The sequence below is a fragment of the Pochonia chlamydosporia genome, chromosome 1, assembly GCF_001653235.2.
Source record: "Pochonia chlamydosporia 170 chromosome 1, whole genome shotgun sequence".
Classification (NCBI taxonomy): domain Eukaryota; kingdom Fungi; phylum Ascomycota; class Sordariomycetes; order Hypocreales; family Clavicipitaceae; genus Pochonia; species Pochonia chlamydosporia.
The window spans coordinates 6,494,858-6,513,459 of record NC_035790.1 but is presented as its reverse complement, the minus strand read 5'-3'; the positions used below and the strand labels follow the sequence as shown (position 1 = coordinate 6,513,459).

Here is an 18,602-nt window from a genome sequence, read left to right as displayed (position 1 = left end):
ATGAAACGAATCAACTCTACCAAAGGAATTGAAATGACATCATTTGATAAGGGTGATAATGTGGCGGCTCCATACGAGGGAACAATTTTTCAGCATTCGGCGGAGTTTTTATTTTGGGAGGCCCGGCCTGACTTGCAAAATCAAGGAGTTAACATTCTCGAACTTCTGAATTTTGCCAAAGAGAGAAAGAATTTGTTTAATTTCTCCAGATGCCACTTTTGGGTTCACGTCAAATCTCTTACACATTGCACACACAGAGCGGAGGCGAAAGCTTCAAGGGCGGGCGCACATAATGAGTCTATATCATACATGTTTATTTACTTTGTGTAATTTTTTTTGTCACACTCTGCTCCAAAGTCGAAGTTCTTTCGACATGAGCCAATCGGCCACGCCTAACACAGTGGTTGCAGGTATCTACCTTTTTATATCAATCCGTTCTCATCCGTGTTTTTAATTTCTTTCACCTTGGTTGATGTATGATTTGGCGAGAATATCTTATTAGTGCGATTATGCGGTTCAATCTCCCCTTTTCGCCAAGTTAAGAACGAGACGTGACAGGTAACTTCTGCAAGAGCTTGAGCTGCGCAATGAAGAGCATAGAATAATGCAGAGTATGGTACAATACAAGAATTAACTTTGGCGCTCGTTAGGGTTGACATGCAATGAGCCTTCTGCTGATGCTGGTATGCATCTTGCGATTGCCTGGGGAATTCACGATATACTGAGGCATTTTGTCATAGCATAAATATGAAGTAGACGACCAAGAGAACATAACAACATATTGGTTTTATCTTACTCCGCATCCTTCACGTACATTCACACAAGAGGCAGACCTGGCTGTAAAGGTGCCAGAACAAGAAAACAATTACATGCTAATAATGGCAAGGTTCTTATTTGAGAACAAAAAGAATCATGTACAGTACAGAGGTTTTTCCTTTCCTTGCTTTCACTTTCGCCCAGCCCACTGTCTACTTCTTCGGTTCCTCCTTCTTCTCTTCCGGCTTAGGCGTAGGCAGCTTGAAAGAGTCTGGTCTGCGGTCCTCACCAGGACCAACCATTTCCCACGCGCTAGAACCACCCTCAAAGTTACGGAACGCCTGGGTAAGCTCGAGAGGTTCGGTAACAATTCGCTTCTTCTCCTCGTCGTAGCGGATCTCTGTGTATCCCGTCAGAGGGAAATCCTTGCGAAGAGGGTGTCCCTCGAAACCGTAGTCGGTCATGATACGTCGCAGATCAGGGTGGCCGGCGAAGAAGACACCGAACAGATCATAGACTTCGCGCTCGTACCAGTTGGCGCCACCGTAGAGGCTGGTGACACTGGGTACGGGGGACGCCTCGTCCGCATAGGTCTTTACGCGGATACGGGAGTTGTGGCGGACGGAGAGGAGGTTGTATACAATTTCGAATCGCTTGTCGCGCGTGGGGAAATCGGCTGCAGTGATGGTGCTCATTTGGGTGAATTCGGCGGCAGTGTTGTCTATATTGCGTCAGCATTACGCTCCTGTCAGCAGCATGCTTGTGCATGTTGAAGCCATCTCAACGCAGTGTGGCAGCTCAATTGAGCTTAGAATTAGCATGAGACAATGTACATACACTTCAAGAAGGTCATGACGGGGATGACACCGGAAGGCGAGATGTAAATGGTGAGCTCGTCTTTCCAGACCGAAAACTGCTGGATGTACTTGGGCATGCAACCCATAAGCCATGATCCATACCGGTGCATGTTATCCGACTTGCTCTGATACTTGTCGGCCGGGTTGACAAGCGGAGCTTTCAGCACTCCAATGTGATCTCGAGGAGCCTTTCGCAGGTTCTCAGCCTCCTTGGGCATGTTGACGAGCTGAGCGGCCGACACAGAAAAGGCGCGGACGGCCTTGCCGCTCACGGCTGTTGATGGCCGCAAGGCCGAGACTAGCGTCCGGCTTCGAGACATATTTGTCGCCATGACCGAATTGTACGCCAAATTGGAGGCCAATTGGCGATTTTAATTCCAAGGTCGACCGTCGAGGGGGATTGGTGGTGATGATTGTGGACTCTACTGGTCGTCGTCGAGGTCCGGAATCCTGGAAATTGGGGAACGAATTGCTAGAGCAAGAAGACGTCCGAGGATTTACCGGGCACACAGAGTGCCTCATTGACAAATGGCAAATTTGGGCATTGCTATTGGTCCTTGGCTCTCAGTACGCATGTTGAGCTCTCGATAACAAAGGAGATTAACCACGTGATTCGATATGTTGACGCTAAACCGCATTTGGGCTAAGGCATAGGGAACTTTCTCTTCCAAAGCTTTCCGGCTGATGGATCACCATTCTGCCCAAAAGCACTCCTTGCTCTGCATACCCTCTACGATAACCCAACGCCTTAATTTCAGCCTCCTCCCCCTTTTCCTCGATATTCACATAGCACATTACAGGGAGCCACCATGGCACCGCAAGATTCTTTCATAGAAGAAGAAGAAGATGTCTGGTAAGTTCCTTTTCACCGTTGACGCATCCACCGTTCCAGACGCGCCAGCCTCAGTTTCGTTCCCTCTGAAGTGGCGTGCGTGTCAGGCACCACTGAGGCTCTGCATGGACTAACACATTTGTCAACAATAGCCCTTTATGTATCGAGGAGTTCGATCTGTCGGATCGGAACTTTCGGCCATGTCCTTGCGGCTACCAGGTTCGTCCCTCTTCCCGTTGTCTCGACGTCTCGATATTCATGTAGACCTTTGGGCTGACTTGATCACGCAGGTCTGTCAGTTCTGCTTCAATAACATCAAGAACAACATGAATGGCCTATGTCCGGCTTGCAGGCGGCCGTACGACGAAAAGACAATAGAGTGGAAAGTCGTTACTTCAGAAGAGTGAGTGCCATTGCTTACCCCCTGCATCAAACTACCTTTCATCGAATTTTCCCTGGGGCTGCATGTCTGAAAACGGACGGTATGCTAATGTATGCACCTCAGAGTCGCCGAGTTCCGCGCGAATATTCAAAAGAACCAAAAGAAACGAGCACAGGAGCAACGACAAAAAGAAGTACAAAAACGTGAAGCCGAAAAAGAGAATCGCAAGAACCTGGTCGGTGTTCGTGTCGTCCAAAAGAACCTGGTTTACATCACCGGTTTGGCGCCTACAGTTCGAGAGGACGAGCTGCTCAAGACTTTGAGAAAACCCGAGTTTTTTGGTCAATACGGCAACATTCAAAAAATCTCCATCAGCAACCGAAAATCTCCGGATGGACAACACCATTCACTAGGAATCTATGTGACATTCGAAAAGCCTGAGGAAGCAACAAAATGTATCCTAGCTGTGCATGGATCTCAGAACGGCGACCGGATATTGAAAGCCCAACATGGCACAACCAAATACTGCTCAGCCTGGTTGAAGAACGAAAAGTGCAATAATCCTGGCTGTATGTTCTTACATGAGCAAGGTGATGAGGAGGATAGCTACACGCGGCAAGATCTTTCGTCCATGAATAGTATTCATACACAGAGACCATTGCCGGGTGGTGGTGGAAGCTCGTCTCGCAGTGTTTCTCGGCAGCAGATTCCTCAACCAACACCACCACCGCCGCCTCCTGCAGCTCAACCCATGATGCGCACCACTAGTAAGGATGGTTCCGACAATGGTGTTGACTCGTCAGCGCTGCCATCCTCTGCAAACTGGGCTAGAAACCCCCAGCGCAGCCGTAGGGGCAGTTACGCTACCAGCGGTGCAGCATCTAGTCCTGCCATCTCTACCTCCTTGCCCGCAACAACTGAAGCGACCCAAGAAGCTATTGATGATACCGAGGCTTCGTCGTCTGCCCAGCCTGTAATAGGTAAAGGCAAACGACCTCAACAGGCTGCAGCAGCTCAAGCTCCCAACCCGGGCTCCTCAAAGACTAGCGAACAATCATCCAAATCCTCGGATGGTGCTCTTTTGGCATTGCTAAAGGCTCTAGAAGTTTGCAGGCTGCCGGCCTTCACATCTGCTAACGCTAGTGACGACGCCAACCCACCCATGTTTGATATCCGAGGCGGCGAGAAGCGAAGAGCCATGCGAGAAGACGAAGAGTCTCGGATTGACCAGGAGGACCAAACAGAAGCTCAGGCTCCGTCCGAAGGCGAACCCGAAACCGGCGGTAGTCTTGCCCTTGGCGGTGAGCCTGAGGACCGGGAGCTCGGCAGCGATGTTCACAGTTACGACCAACGACAGACAGGAACGCAACCTCCCATTCAGCGTGGGAATGCTGACGGGCTGTATGGTTCAACATCAAGTGGATCTAGCTTTCCTCAAGGATCCAGCAACATTGGCAGAGCCATGACACCTCAGCAGCTGGCTTCGCTTCGATCGCAAGCTGGCTACAATGACCAAATGCCTCCTGGCCTTTCAACACAGAATCCATTCCAAAGCCAGGGTCATAACCGTCAGTCGTCTCGATTCAGTTTCGCCAACGACAATGGTAACTCCACCACCAATATCAAGCTAGCTGCAAACCCTAGAATTATGGCTCAGCAATCATCCATGATGCCCAGCTCGTTCCAGTCACAGTCGAACAGCCAGTTTTATGCCTCTTCTATGCCTGGACCACCACCAGGCCTCAAGTCAACAGGCACACCGCCGAGCATGTTTGGACAAGGGTTCGGCGCAGGCTCAGGATTTGGCGGAGCCCACAAAGATTCTTCCAACGATTTACTTCAGACTCTTATCGGCCGTAACCGAGGAGGCAGCGCTCAGCCTCAAGATGTTGGAAAGCGTGAGTACATGATTTCTTCTTTTTCAAACCAGTATCCACCTTCCTCTACCTCCACCCCAGCTCCTGCTTCTGGCCTCCTGTCATCGCTCTACGGCCCTCCTGGAGCATTCCCAGACTATGGTTCGAAGCAGAAGAAGAAGGGTAAAAAGCACAGACATGCTAACACTTCCTCCTCCGGGGGGAGTGGCTTAGTAGATCTTGCGGACCCGAGTATCCTGCAGGCAAGAATGCAGCATCAGTCGCAGAGCAATGCCGGAGTCGCCGGACAACAAGGACTGTTTGGTGGTGGCCAGAGTCAAGGTGGGTACAATCCTAACATGATGTATAACACTGGCTACGGACGATGGTAGTCCAAATAATGGGAGCAGAGACTATGGGGCCATGGCTTATGTCTTTGACTGTTTGCTTATTGCTTTTATTTTTTTTTGTTTCTTTCTATTTTCTGAACAGAGCACTTTTGTCTCCTGCTCTTGTTGTAATCCTTAAACTTGGTTTGGGCGTTCATCGGCATATCTCAGCACGACTGCTGAAAAAATGGGGGTTGCATCTGCTCTTCGGAGCAGAAAGATATGCATATCTTGTTGTTTTGATCAAGCAGGCATTCGCAAAGGTCGCCGAAACATACATCCCTACAAAGGGTGAGCGGCAGGTTTTGCGCAGGGCGTCAGCTCTTTACTTCTTGGTTTATTTGGGAATCGGAACTGCGCATGGAGGCGAAACACCATCGTCCTTGAGGAATCTTTCTTTTTTTTTAAACTGCTTTTGTTGGCACCTCGTCTGCCTCGCGTCAGTCACAAGCTCGTTGCGCAGTTGGGATGAAATGGGAGGGTTAAGTCAGGCAAGCCATCATCGTCTTCCACAAAGCACACACATACACCCCTACAAATGTACGTTAACAGATCGGATTACGATGCACGCCTCCAGAGAGGGTAGCATCTTTGGTCAGAATAAAACAATATTGTCTATTCTCTCCAACTCTGCCTTTCCCTTCATTGTCCCCCTGTGGAAGACGATGATGGAAGCCGTAGGATGACTTGCCATTGTCTGTTTGTCTCTCATGTACTTAAACCATGGCCCTGTATCGTAGACTTCTGCCGGTGTTGATTGTCATGTTGTTGATTTGTTTTTGTTTTGCGTAAGAACCCCCTTACTTGGTCACTGTGCTAACGGGTATACTATTTAGAGGACGAATTGCCTTCGCTTGATGAAGCCACTAACTCGGTCGATGCATTGGTTTCCGATGAGCCTCAAGGAGTCTTTTCTGGAATGGGATACGGCTTCGACATGGGGATGACTCCATCTGTACCTCCTGGGTTCGCTATTCCCCCTGGAATGACGGACTCTCCCACGTCAGCAATGACATCCCCTGCTTTAAGCCAGCATCGTCAAATTCATGTCGTACCTGCGTTGCCCAAGGTACCTCCACCTGGTTTGGAACATGGTGCTGTTACACCAGAGCAAACGCCAAGGAAGGGTATGGCATCTGCATCGGAGACGACAAGAAGCAGCAAACCGTCCATGTCTGAAGCTGGCAGCTCGAAGCAGGTCCCGCCACAACCCCAGTTTGATCAGCAGACTGCATCGTCGACATTGCAAGATGAAGATTTTCCAGCCCTCGGTACTTCCCGACCAACCAAGGCCCGAACTCAGTCGCCAGCTATTCCCGTCGTTCCCACCCCTAAACCTACACCATCGGCAAAGAAGGGCACAAGTTCTGAAAAGACTGTGGATAAAGCAACCAGCAATCTTGAAGACAGCATCCTGGCAGCACCGGATGTAACTAGCAAGAAGCCCGCGAAAATCAACACGCAGATACCAAACAAGGTTGTGGACAGGCCAGCCGAACCATCACCGACATTCCCTCCTCTGCCAGCACCTATGACGAATTCTCCTTCACCGGTTCAACGCAACGGGCCTAGAACATTGCGTGTCATGTCGACACCGAGAACGACGGAAGCGCCCACCTTGCCATCCCCAGTGCACTCGGTGGCTTCCAAAGCTGTCTCAATCTCACATCGGCCAGAAACGCCGGGCAGCGAGATGATTAGTGATACAGCTTCCGTCGTGTCAGCTTCAATATCGGCTTCCCGCGCAGGATCTCCTCCACCAAGCAAAATTGGCTCTGCCGCCGTTCGCACCACGACGAAGAGTCAGCAGCGCAAGCAGCGCAAGGATGCTCTCAAGCAGGATACTAAGACTATTGCAGAGACATCAAAGCCTGAACCTGAGGAGCACGCACCAGTTATTGGCCGAAAGAAGAAGCAAAAGAAGGAGAAACCCGCCAAAGCGGCTACGTCCCAAACAAAGCCCTCTACCGCGACCCCTTCTGCTTCTGAATCTTCCAAGGCTGAGCCAGCGCCTGCGCAGCCTGCGCAGTCTGAGACTACCCAGCCTGCGCTTGTTGAAGAGGCTGTATCCAAGAGCAAGACGGCGCAGAAAAAGGCAGCTAAATCTAAGGGCAAAGATAAGGAAAAGGAGAAAGAGAGTGCCAAAGAAAAGCCGCTGTCTACTTCACCATCACCACCTCCTCCCCCTGCTGCTGCACCGACAGCACCGACGGCACCGACTGTGCCATCACAAACTTCAGAAGCCATCATTCCTGTTGAGCCAATTGAATCCTCGGACCCGGCTGATAGACAACAATTTGGGCCTGCCTCTGTGTTTTCAGAAATCAGGAACTCGCTTTGGACCTCGGCTCTCGACAAACTACAGCTTCTCAAACCAGTTGGCGGCAGCTCATCACGCCCTGACCACGGTCAAGCTACCAGCGGTGCAAACCAGTCTGGGTGTTGCAAAGACTGTGGTTGCAAGTGCGGCGAAATTCAAGACGAGGATCTTGTAGCCCTTCGAGCTGGAAAGCCGGTCCGTAAACAATTCCATGTTGACGGCAGCAGGATGCTTATCACGCCTAATGGGGATTGCATCCGCGGCTTGACGCCCGAAGAAGAGAATGCCTTTCTCGACCTACAAGCAGCTATTGCTGGTACGGCTGAGAACCCTGGCGCCTTTGTTGCTCCCAGACACCAACCAGGCAGCGGTGCCTTTTCTTTGATCAAGGGTCGTGCAGTTCCCAATGGACGTCCCAACATTTTCCCTGCCACGGCGCAGCCGCAGTCTCAGGACCCCATTGGTAAATTGCAGCGGGAAGATGCTCTCAGCTACATCAACCAATATGTCCTACCACGCCTCAACCTGGATGCCGCAAACATGGGCTTCCCCAAGGGAGCATCACCTCTCCGTGACGCAGCAGCAGCAAGCCTCAACGCACTCGCCCCTTACTTTTACGGACCCGATGCCGCTGCTGGGGTGGGCATATACAGTGCTCCGGATTGTACCCGCGCCATGCAAGACTTTTCTTCCTCTGGCAGCAGCGCCCCAGCTGCCGATGTCAACAAGGTTGGTCCTGCGAATGGTCTTGGCGGCATCTCTCTCATGAGTGTCGAGGATGCAGAGATACGACTGGCTGCTGCTAGAAAGGAGACAGACAAGTTGGAGAAGGGCCTTAATGCCGTAATTAAGCGGAATAGAAGGCTTCTTCTTGGAGGAGGTAATTAGCGTGTCGTTTTGACAAGGAATGCTAAATAACGATTGTGTACTATGCGGATGATAAATCTCTGCATACTTGATGATATTCTTTTACGTCTTTGCTCAGAGGACGTTGTACAGGAACGAATCGGCGTTGTTTTTCGTCCTTTATATTCTAGGCGTTGCATGTTGTGTTACTTGGCGGGCATTTTCACTTTACAACATGTTGCATTTAATATATGGACCATGTATATTCTGTATGACAAGTAATAGACAGAGAGGATATACCCCTTCAGATGGATCTGCGGAATACAAGATATCTGATACTTAGATATGCATATTTGTTACCGCGTACCTGCAACCAATGTCTCGATGCGTGATATTCTTCCACCGTAAAAATACATAGTAGCTTCAAAGTATGCTCAAATATGTGTGTCGTAGAAATTCCAGGTAATCCGTTCAACTCCAGGTTTGAAATCATCGGGTATCCTATCTATATTCCCTCCCCCTAAACGCCATATGGACATCTCAGGACAAAATGAGACACTCAGGGCGACTCTGCGTCGTCCTCGTCAACCTTGGTTTCCCAAAGTGACTCCTGGAGTCTTTCCATCAATTTGTCAAGAATCCATTCGCTTTCTTCCTGTCCACCCATCAGGGGACTGCGATTGCCTACCCACGACCATGTGAGCCGCGACTCCGCAAGGGCATTTTCGGATGGCCGTGCCTCCATGGATGGTCGCGGGGCTTCAATGGTCTCGTCATTTCGATCTTGTTGTACATCTTGTGGGGGATCATGGACTTCAACATCCTTGCCATGATTGTGATTGTGATTGTGGTGTTTATGTTTATGCTTTCTGTGCCGTTTGTGCCTCATCTTAGGAACCACTTTCCGGTGATTCAATGGATCTCGCTCATCCTCTCCTATCAGGGCGAGATACCATGCCCACTCTTCAAACGTATATCGCCGTGGCTCAGGCCCTCTAAGATGTTGGCTCACGTTCTGAATTTCTTTGACAAGTAGTAGGTGTAGGTCTGTGCCAGTAGGGAGGTCATCGAGGCAATCTTGCACTTCTGATAATGAGGGCCGACTGGGTGGAATTTTGAGATTTTGGCAAAGCTTGTGTTTTCCTTGACGCTCCTCGTCATCTGCTTGGTGTGCGTGAGCGGCCGATCCAGTGCTACTAGAGGATCCATTCTGTTGCTTTTCCGTGTCCTTAACGTCTTTGATATCGAAGCCTGTCATGTCTTCTGCTCGTTTGTGCATTCTCTTCTCCCTTTCGTACTCCCGAATCGTAGTCGTTGCACTGCGGAAGAGGCGGCCAAACGATACTCGATTCACGACATATTTTGCATTACCCGTGAAGCCTTCTTCACCGGGCAGAATTGTAATATTACCAATGCGAAGTGTTGCGTCTTTGACAAACTTGACTACTGTGTCGCCGGCATTGGAAATAAGAACCGTCATCGTAGGCAGCGCCAAAAGTGACCAGAAAACAAAAAACGACTTGCCGGCATTGGAGCTCGGCGTACGATCTCCGTAACCAATAGTAGTCAGAGAGACGAAGCAAAAGTAAAAGCCATCAAAGTAGGTCCATTGTTGATATGGTTCTTCTGCGCTTACAAAGATGACGGCTCCTACCAGCCACAGAAAAACCCATACGCCGGTAGATATGGCCATGGCTAACCATTTCCTGCGGATCGATGCTCGTTGCTGGATCTTTCTCATCAGCAAAAATTCCGTTCGTCGACGTTCAAATTCGTTGTGAGGCAAGTCGGCGTTGTTTTCGTCCCAGTTTGAGACTGTGTCATCGTCTATTGGGCTCAAGATGGCATCGCGGCCACGTTTTGTCATGGTCCGGATAATTCTTCGTCGGTTCTTCTCTTCCATTCGAGCATCCAAGCGACGTCGTCCACGTTCGAGAATCATGCTTCGAATGGAGCTAATGACGAGACCGAGGCTGATAACCCCAATAAGAGCATAAGGGATCAGCAGCGCTCTACCCAACGTTGTACTCGCGGCAAAATCTCCAAAACCGATGGTAAAAAGTGTGACGTTGGCCCAGTACACGGCGTCCAGGTATTTCCACCCTTCAATCTTCGAAAAGACAAGGGCTCCGAGTAAAAGGTACATTAAAAATAGGATGGTCTGTAGCATGAGGGTGCGTTGGCTTGGGGTTAAATTGAAGTCCTTAGCGTAATGGCCCGACGATGCTCCCCAAAATGTCACGACCATTAAGGATGCAACGATAAAGTAGAGAATGGCTGCCCATATGCCATAGTAGAAGGCTTGTGACCAGACATAGTCCTGAGGAGGATTGAGGCCGTCGGCAAGAGGGCCGGCGGCGGTGGCATTGAGGCTTAATAGACATACAGCTGAAATGTACCTATCCACAAAAGCCATCAGCATGGAGTATTTCTAGCCGGATGACGGGCATTCACATACCATCCAATGATTGTGACGGGTTGTGCAATACTAAATCGAACTCTCTTAGTCATGTTTAACAAAAGAAAAGCGTTGGAGACCAATGCCATTGCCAGTTGGATGGCATTTACGCTGGTAAGCCTATATCATGGAAGGAATGGCGTTAGCTTTGATGGTGACTTTGTCTGCTGGACTGCTTGGGCTATGAAAAGAGCGGTTCCATTTTGAGCCATGAACGTACCAAGCAGGGTCCGTAACGATGGTAGCATCGTCGAGACTTTTGCCAGGAACTAGGTGTTGACGCCATGGAGATACTAAGGCGCAGATACTGAAGGCCGAGGCGACGGGGCCAAGGGTAGCAGCAATCATTGGGAAAGCAGAGGATGCGAACCACCACCGGCTGTACCGGATATATATGTCAGTGGGACAAGCAATGAATGAGAAGAGCCAGAGCCTGCAAGCTTACCTTGGAACAAGGTGTGCCAAGTCATTTTGGAAACGAGCCTCGCGAGACCGTTGGTGATCAAGTTGACGGGACGCCTGCCTGTCCAATTTATTATCGGCGACAGAAGCATGCTGCTCGATGACACCGTCGTGTTGGCCGTCGTCCATGGCTAGGAAATGAACGCCGAACCACGCGGGTTCAGCGGGAATGAGCCTCGAGAGCTTGTGAGGATATGCAGGTTCGTAGGAGATGGGAGGGTGTAGGCATTACAGGATGGGAAAGAAAGAGGAGAGAGGAAAAGAGAAAACGTCGTGGGCCAGGTCCGCAAGAGAAGTTAAAGGTGTTGGAAGGTTTCGGACTACTGGTTGGAGCCGGAACGGCAACGCGAAACTCTAACGATGTAAGATGTGTGTAGGGCTATAGAGATAAAAGGTATGCAGAGCAAAAACTTCGTTGAACAGGATGCGAGGAATGGGTGGCCAAGGATGGAATGAGAGAAATGGTCTGGTGGTCAGGGACCAAGTCCAAGGCAAGGTCACGACGTTTGGACATTTAGATTGTCAACGTGAAAGGTGCCTCGATAGCTTGTGGTGGTGGGGGAAAAGGTGCACATGAGGTCTGGTGTTCTCCATTTGGGGAAGCAGGCGCCATTGACGTCGCTCCTGCCTGTGATCGTCGATGGGCTGGATCTACAGCTGCATGTCAAGATCAATGTGCCAAGTTCCTTGTCATTACTCCGTACATGTCTGGTATCCATTGAACGGCAAGCACGGCAGGTGGACGCCTAACATGTCAAGTGCCAGTAGGCGTTGGAGGCTGTAGCGAAGCTTTTTAGTGGACACTTAGTGCCGCCTTAGCGCAACGTCTCCCTCATCACAGGCAAACAGGGACCAGTTGACCTGCTAAATGCCCCCGCAATCTCGTTGCGTCTCGTTTCCTGCCAAGAAATCATCACTCTGTGCCAAACTTTGGCCTTGATCAATGCCGGCCCCACGCAGAGCCTCCAAACACCTTGACCTCATACATCATCACGCATCGACGCGTGTCGCATTGGCCATCCGAATCAAGATCAGCTAAGTGGTCAATGGTGAGTGGAATCTACATCAGTTATCGCGTGCTCCTTGACGGCAAGCGCACTTTGCTCAAACCCCCCTGACTGTCAACTTGCTCACTTTGTCATTAGGTCCAATACATCTGATATGGACGGCAGTCATCATATGGCACTACACCACACTTCCCAAGCCACTCTACCCGCTCGATGCAGATTGCCAACTGCTGTCCCCGAAATTCGGTTCCATCATGCCCCGGTGGCATCAGGTGCTCCCAATCCATTCTCGTTGCTTCACGCAAAGAGCCTTCAGCACTGTCGTTCCTGAGAGAGTGGAAGTAAGATGTGGCTCTGCGGGCCATGTCACCATTGAGTATGTCACCTTAATGCACCTGGGTGGCAATTATAGTTTGTGAGGCTTGGTTGGAAAGTGCTTACAAGCGTCCAGCCTGTTCAACGTCCCTGAGACGTCTTCAAATGAGCCCCTATTAATACATATGCCTCCGTTCCCCCAACCCGATGGCTCAGCATCTCAACTACCACCGTTTCTCCAGAACCGATCAGTTGCCAGTATAAATTACCGATGGCGTCCATTTGCAGAGCCCCCAACTCATGATGAAGCACCTGGTCCATTACACTGGCCCACTCCCATTCACGACTCCGCGTTCGCCTTTTCCTGGCTCATTGAGAACTTGCCACCACCAAAGAACAGCAGACGTGACATTTACATTTACGGCTCCTATCTAGGCGCCAGCCTAGCGACGTCTCTGGCGCTCACAGAAGCTCACACACATGCCAGATTCGGCGTCAGGGGCTTCATGGCCTACAATGGCATATACAACTGGACAATGTTCCTGCCAGATCACCGAATCAATAAGGCGCCTAAAAGGACAAAGTCTGCAAGAGCTCCCCCAGGACCAGCAGAAGGTTCACATTTACACAAACTGCAAGAGCACATGCCTGCCTTGTTTGGCACCCCGTCGAACCTATTCGACTCATTTGCGAGCCCAAGCTTGTTCTTCCACAGTCCCGGCTTACTGGTCCCACCGTCTTTCCACATGACTGTGGAACATTCAGCGCTCATTGATAACATGACAAGCGACCAAGAAATTCCACCAAAACCCATTAAAGCACCACGAAAGTCTCACCTAGTCTTTCCACCACGGCAGGCAACGCTCAGAATTCCTGATACCCTTCTTTTGTTTGATTCTGCTCCAACGCCAGTCACCAAGTCGTCCGCTAAATCCAAGAGTGTACGGTCAAGAAGAACCGCAAAGCGAACAGGTCACAGTTTTCAGGCACAAGCATCCGAGTTGGCAGAACTCATGAGGCGAAGTGTCGAAGTGGTGGAGCTGAAGGAACGTAGTAAATGGGACGAAGACGTGCACAGTCGCGTTGATGAAGCACTTAAGCGGGTTCGGGTAGTTGACGCAGGCCCAGAAAGAGAAAGCATGGAGCTCAGTGAGGGCGGGCAAGATGCTGTAGCATCTTGGCTGGAAAGTAGAATATAGTGTAAAATTAAAGAACTCAGCCAACTATGTACCGAGTTCCCGGCCAGGTATAATTGTATACTGTGATTTAGCTTATCTTGGGCTGTGGAAGTGGCTTGTCCAACTACTCGGCCGAGATATAGACCCAACTCAACCTGATCCCAGCGCCAGCGGGATCAGGTTGTTTGCTTTGTATACCTCGGGCTGGACTGTTGACCGGACCACGCCAAACCCCTATAACCACTCTAGCCAAAAGAGAATGTTTCTGTCTCAATATCATGGCGCTGTATACCGTATTTGAACCTGTCACTAACTATTCGCATCAATGTTAGCAATGTTGCCTCTGGGAACTCCGCATATCCCTTGAACCCACAGAACCTGGAGAAGAAGAAGAAGAAGAAGAAGAAGAAGAAGAAGAAGAAGAAGAAGAAGAAGAAGAAGAAGAAGAAGAAGAAGAAGCAGAAGAAGAAGCAGAAGCAGAAGCTGGAGAGGAAGAGGATGTGAGGGTTCGAAAAAGAGCCAAGTGAGGCAAGTAGAGTCACAACGACATGATCGGGCTGCATGTTATTGATCAGGTTGTCACGGACGTGCGATGTGGCCGTACAATAGCGACACCCACCAACATGTCAAGCCCCTGCTTGGGCTTGACATGTAAAACCGACTGACTTCTTGGCCTACTCAGGATAGGGACTCGTAGTTGCCCGGTCTAATAAGTCAGTAATCACCTCGGTTTAGGTTGCTGTCAGTATTCGTCACGTCAATCTTCGTCATCTGATTTACTGGTGCATTCCAGAAGTTCCATCCACAGCTTTGGAGGGAGTTGAAGAAGTCTTTCGGTGTACACGAAGACCATTTCTCTTTCGCATCCTAGCTTGCTTCGCAAAACCGGCAATTTTCATGTTCGGCTCTGTAGTTTTACATTGTGAGACCAGCCAATCTAGAATATTGAAAGAGTCGATTGACTGAAGAGAAAACGGAGGCATATGGCAAGGCCAACGTCTAGAACTACAAGAACGATCCAGTTGACGGGGGCACCCCGTCACCAATTGAGGGAGCTACATGTGACAAGGCTGTAGAAAACGAGAATAGACGGGCGAAAGAGAAGCTTCTGCAGAAGAACACTAAGCTGCAGAAGGGGAGGAGCCGCAGTAGAGGAAGATACTGCAGAGACAGAAATACGAAGCTGCTGCAGAAGAAGAAGAAGCTGTAGAGGAAGAGGATGTGAGGGTTCAAAGGGTTTAGCTACAGATGAATAAATAATGAAGCGTGAGAAGTGGAAGAAGATGCGAATGCATGTTTCTCGCAGTTATCCTCTTCTGCAGCAGCTTCGTATTTCTGTCTCTGCAGTATCTTCCTCTACTGCGGCTCCTCCCCTTCTGCAGCTTAGTGTTCTTCTGCAGAAGCTTCTCTTTTGCGCGGCACCGCGCAACTTGAGAAGAAAAATTATCACCGGCCAAAGGTACAGACAAAAGGGTAGAACTAGTAACAGACTGGGTCGTCAACTAAGAATATACCACAAGTTATGTTCACATACTACCTGGCTATCTTACACGAGGCAGGTATTATCGATCTTTTGCTTGGTACCTCATTTGCGCAGTTAGCTGGTGAGGTCAAACTGGAGTGGGGCCATTGACCCGGCTCCAAGCTTCTGATTGGATTAACCCCCGGACGTTGTGGCACTTCCCGCTTATGCATAAGAGTGGAGCCAATCGCATCAAGTGACGCCACATGGAGCAGGTAAGCTTATAATGTTTAATAAGTGACACACCCTCAACAATCGGCCAAATGGTCTAGTGGTATGATTCTTGCTTTGGGACAACTAGCTCAATTGCAAGAGGTCCTGGGTTCAATTCCCAGTTTGGCCCTTCCTTTTTGGGTTTATTTCATACCCAGAATTTCTCTTTTCGTTTTGCAATTGTCGAATCCATGCAGAGAGTTTTTTTTTTACCATGTACATAGTCACAAAAAGGTTGCGTCATCCCGTGGAAGCCACGCCGTGTGGTTGGGTGATGTGCCCCACGCTTTGCCAAATCGGACTTGCACTGGTGAAGCAACGGAAGGAGCTCTCACTAGCACCTGTCAAATTGGTATACTTGCGGTGTCTGGTGTACTTGCACACTCAAATAGATGGACATTTAGAAATTGACAACATGCTATTGACACTATGACAAACAACGCTGCACCCAACACCGTGATATTACAGAATCTTTAAACCGTGGCTCCCACATTTCCTATGCAACCGTAGAACCATCCCACCAAAACATACACTTTCTACAATTCAACCACCTATAAAGGAGCGTCATCGTCCTCAGAGTCCCAAATCTCAGGCTGTTCGGGCGGGGCATGATCTCGTATCAGACTATCCGGCAGCATCTGACTCTTTGTCAAGAGCTGCGAAGTAGATCCCAAGGAAGAAGGAAATGGCAAACTGCCCGGCGAGCCACTTTCAATAAACTGAATGCTGTTGTCGGAGGTGTTGAACAGCGGAGGGGGTGGCATGCTTGATGGTTGTTGTGTCTGCTTCTCGGGTGTGGAGGGCTGTGAGACCGTGGTTGCCTGGGAAGGCCGAACAGCTTTGGATTTTGAAGCACTGAAGGGAGGGAGAGTCGTTCTCGAGGAAGAGGGTTTGAGAGTTTCATTGAAGTCGGGGGTTGATGGGACGAGATCGTCTGATGTTGGGAACTGGGTGGAAGATGCTATGTCACTGCGGATTTGGGCAGTGATTTGTTGTGATACCGTCATGCTGCCTGGTGGTGTTGAATTGGGGAGTTGATCTTGAGCGTTGTCCTTGCTGTGTTCGGGCTGAGGCTGGGAACTCGGTTTGAATGGAGAACTGGGGATTTGCTGGTCGTTTGCGTCCCCGAAGATGGCGTGCCTCAGGTTCCATAGTGATTGTCCGACAACAGCGGGAGGGAGGTATGTGTAGCGAGCGAACTGGCCATTGAGCCATCCTTCTTCACGCATGTCATCTTCGCAAACGGGATTATTCAACTCGTATACTTGTGAGGCATGGAACTTCCACTCTCCTTGTGACGAGGAGCTGCTAGTCGGTTGGACCTGTTGGCCAGGTTCGATGGTGGCCATGTATCGGAGGAGGTGGTTCTCGAACAGCCAGAACCGCACGACTTGTGAAGGAACTTTAAACTTTGTGGTGACGAAGAGCGTATGTCCCCTTACGAGGGTGTCGAGGGATGTGGTTGAGATACGGAGGAGGATATCGGATCTGGCAGTTGGGGTGGGAAGGGACCGCAGAATAGATGCAGGGACGCGCTGGGATTCCCATGGCTGACTTTGGGTTTGTGTGTGGCCAGAAGGATGATGCAGAGGTTTGCGGATAGGCGCAGGTCGTGGCAGCGTTGAGGTTGGTGGTGAAGATGGAACGTCGGCTTGGTTTGCTGTCGGTGGTGGTGCAACCCCGGTTGCGGACGCCGATTTGTTCTGCGTATTTTGTTTTGAGGTTTGCGTCGAACAAGGCACAACATCTTCGCAGCTTTCTCGCCTCCCATCCGTAGACGCAATCTCACTCATTACAATCTGTGTCTCAGCGCCAGCGCCGTATGCCTCCTCTGCAATCTCGCCCTGCACACCAGCCTCCGTCTCATCATCTTCATCGCCAAACCCATCGTCATCTTCATCCGAGTCCGGGATCTCATACACACCCGCAATGGTTACTTTTTTCGGTGATGGCGTCTTTCGTCTCGAAATTCTCCCCTTCGTCGGCGTGCCTTTATCTCCCACCGGGTTCAGTTTCGATGGCGTGCCGAAAGAAGCCCGCACAGGCGTTGGTGTCCCCTTTTGTGATTCTCTCACTTGACTCTTACTGGGCGTGGTCCACCCTTCCGTGTCATACGAATCTTCAATAACCAGAGAAGGTTGTTTTGCGACTCTAGGTGTCGCACGTCTTGGTTCCCCAATCAATTCTGACAGAGGTTGGTTCACAGGCGACGTATGGTTCTTCAACGGTGAATCTTGCTGATCTGGGGCCCCGTAGCGATCAATCATCCTCTCACCAGGAGAATGCAGCCCCCCAGACGGAATGTTGAAGCGAATAGTGGTGCTCTTCTTCGCAGGGGTCTGAGGAATGACAGAATCCTCACGAGACATGCTTATACCTGCTCCCGTAGAGGCAGCCGCCGCGTCATGACGCTGCTTCACCGCCGGCAACGAAAAGTCCCGTCTGCCACGCCCAGCACTGGGACTTCCAGGTTCACCTAACCACGAAAGAAACCCATCATCTCCACCGTCCCTGTCCGGTTCGAGGTCGTCATCCGAATCAGCGATAAATGACGTCTGATGGCCCAAGAACTGCGTAAGAGTTTGTGTATGGTAATTCGAAGAAACAGGTATATCACCCAAGGTCTTGCGTCGTGACTTATCGTCCTTTCTAGCCTTGACAACTTTATCTGTATCGTCACCCATTGTTCGTCGTCGCTTCTTGCTCTCCTTGGTCGATGGCGCTGAGCGCTTTCTCCCTCTTGAAATAGGTTCATCGTCTTCTTTGTCTTCTTCTTCCTCTTCTCGTACGTTTTCGTCTTGCTCGTCTGCCAAATTCGGGTTCATATTCTCCTTATCTTCCGATTCTCCGTCGCCACCTTGAATATCGTCATCGCTGTTGCTTAGAGCCACCACATCGTCTTCGTCAAAACTTGAGACAAAGTCGATCTGGGTTAATGTTTGCTGCTTTAGACTCCGGCGGTCTGAATCACCATAACGGCGTATCTTCTTTCGTCGCGCAGGAAATTGTACCTGCTGAAGGGCGGGCGAGGAGTTGTACACTCGGCTCGGTGGAGGAACACCTCGAGAGCGTGTTTCTGGTGCCATGGCGGCTGGTCTTTCACCTGGGAGAACGTTGGCTGAGCAGAACAGTAATCAACACAAGAAGGATGTGAGACTGTCCGCAAGGCAGAGGTTCATAGGGCATTCATCTGATCTTTGGTAACTTTC

At 50.2% G+C, this 18,602-nt stretch overlaps 6 protein-coding genes and 1 non-coding gene across 7 annotated transcripts; 4 read left to right on the top strand and 3 right to left on the bottom strand.

The window, feature by feature from the left end:
* Positions 1–330, top strand: VFPPC_18677 (hypothetical protein; the record flags this gene model as incomplete). The annotated part of the gene is made up of 1 exon (XM_022430252.1): positions 1–330. The coding sequence occupies one exon, from the start codon at positions 1–3 to the stop codon at positions 328–330; it is 330 nt and encodes a 109-aa protein (XP_022286004.1).
* Positions 331–968: 638 nt separating this feature from the next.
* Positions 969–1,933, bottom strand: VFPPC_01714 (NADH-ubiquinone oxidoreductase-like protein; the record flags this gene model as incomplete). Its single annotated transcript, XM_018281490.1, has 2 exons — positions 969–1,477; positions 1,594–1,933. 2 exons carry the CDS (start codon positions 1,931–1,933, stop codon positions 969–971), a joined length of 849 nt encoding a protein of 282 aa, XP_018150232.1.
* Positions 1,934–2,939: 1,006 nt separating this feature from the next.
* On the top strand, positions 2,940–8,280 carry VFPPC_18678 (RNA recognition motif domain-containing protein; the record flags this gene model as incomplete). The annotated part of the gene is made up of 3 exons (XM_022430253.1): positions 2,940–5,058; positions 5,178–5,746; positions 5,911–8,280. The coding sequence occupies 3 exons, from the start codon at positions 2,940–2,942 to the stop codon at positions 8,278–8,280; spliced, it is 5,058 nt and encodes a 1,685-aa protein (XP_022286003.1).
* Positions 8,281–8,797: 517 nt separating this feature from the next.
* On the bottom strand, positions 8,798–11,287 carry VFPPC_01712 (potassium channel; the record flags this gene model as incomplete). Its single annotated transcript, XM_018281489.1, has 4 exons — positions 8,798–10,637; positions 10,697–10,816; positions 10,917–11,075; positions 11,142–11,287. The coding sequence occupies 4 exons, from the start codon at positions 11,285–11,287 to the stop codon at positions 8,798–8,800; spliced, it is 2,265 nt and encodes a 754-aa protein (XP_018150231.1).
* A 1,132-nt stretch (positions 11,288–12,419) lies between these two features.
* VFPPC_01711 (bovine leukaemia virus receptor (BLVR) domain-containing protein) lies at positions 12,420–13,679 on the top strand (the record flags this gene model as incomplete). Its single annotated transcript, XM_018281488.2, has 2 exons — positions 12,420–12,541; positions 12,617–13,679. 2 exons carry the CDS (start codon positions 12,420–12,422, stop codon positions 13,677–13,679), a joined length of 1,185 nt encoding a protein of 394 aa, XP_018150230.2.
* A 1,758-nt stretch (positions 13,680–15,437) lies between these two features.
* Positions 15,438–15,523, top strand: VFPPC_17245. The gene has a single exon. It is a non-coding gene; the product is annotated as a tRNA-Pro (tRNA).
* A 421-nt stretch (positions 15,524–15,944) lies between these two features.
* Positions 15,945–18,479, bottom strand: VFPPC_01710 (hypothetical protein; the record flags this gene model as incomplete). The annotated part of the gene is made up of 1 exon (XM_018281487.1): positions 15,945–18,479. One exon carries the CDS (start codon positions 18,477–18,479, stop codon positions 15,945–15,947), a length of 2,535 nt encoding a protein of 844 aa, XP_018150229.1.
* Between the last annotated feature and the right edge of the window lie 123 nt (positions 18,480–18,602).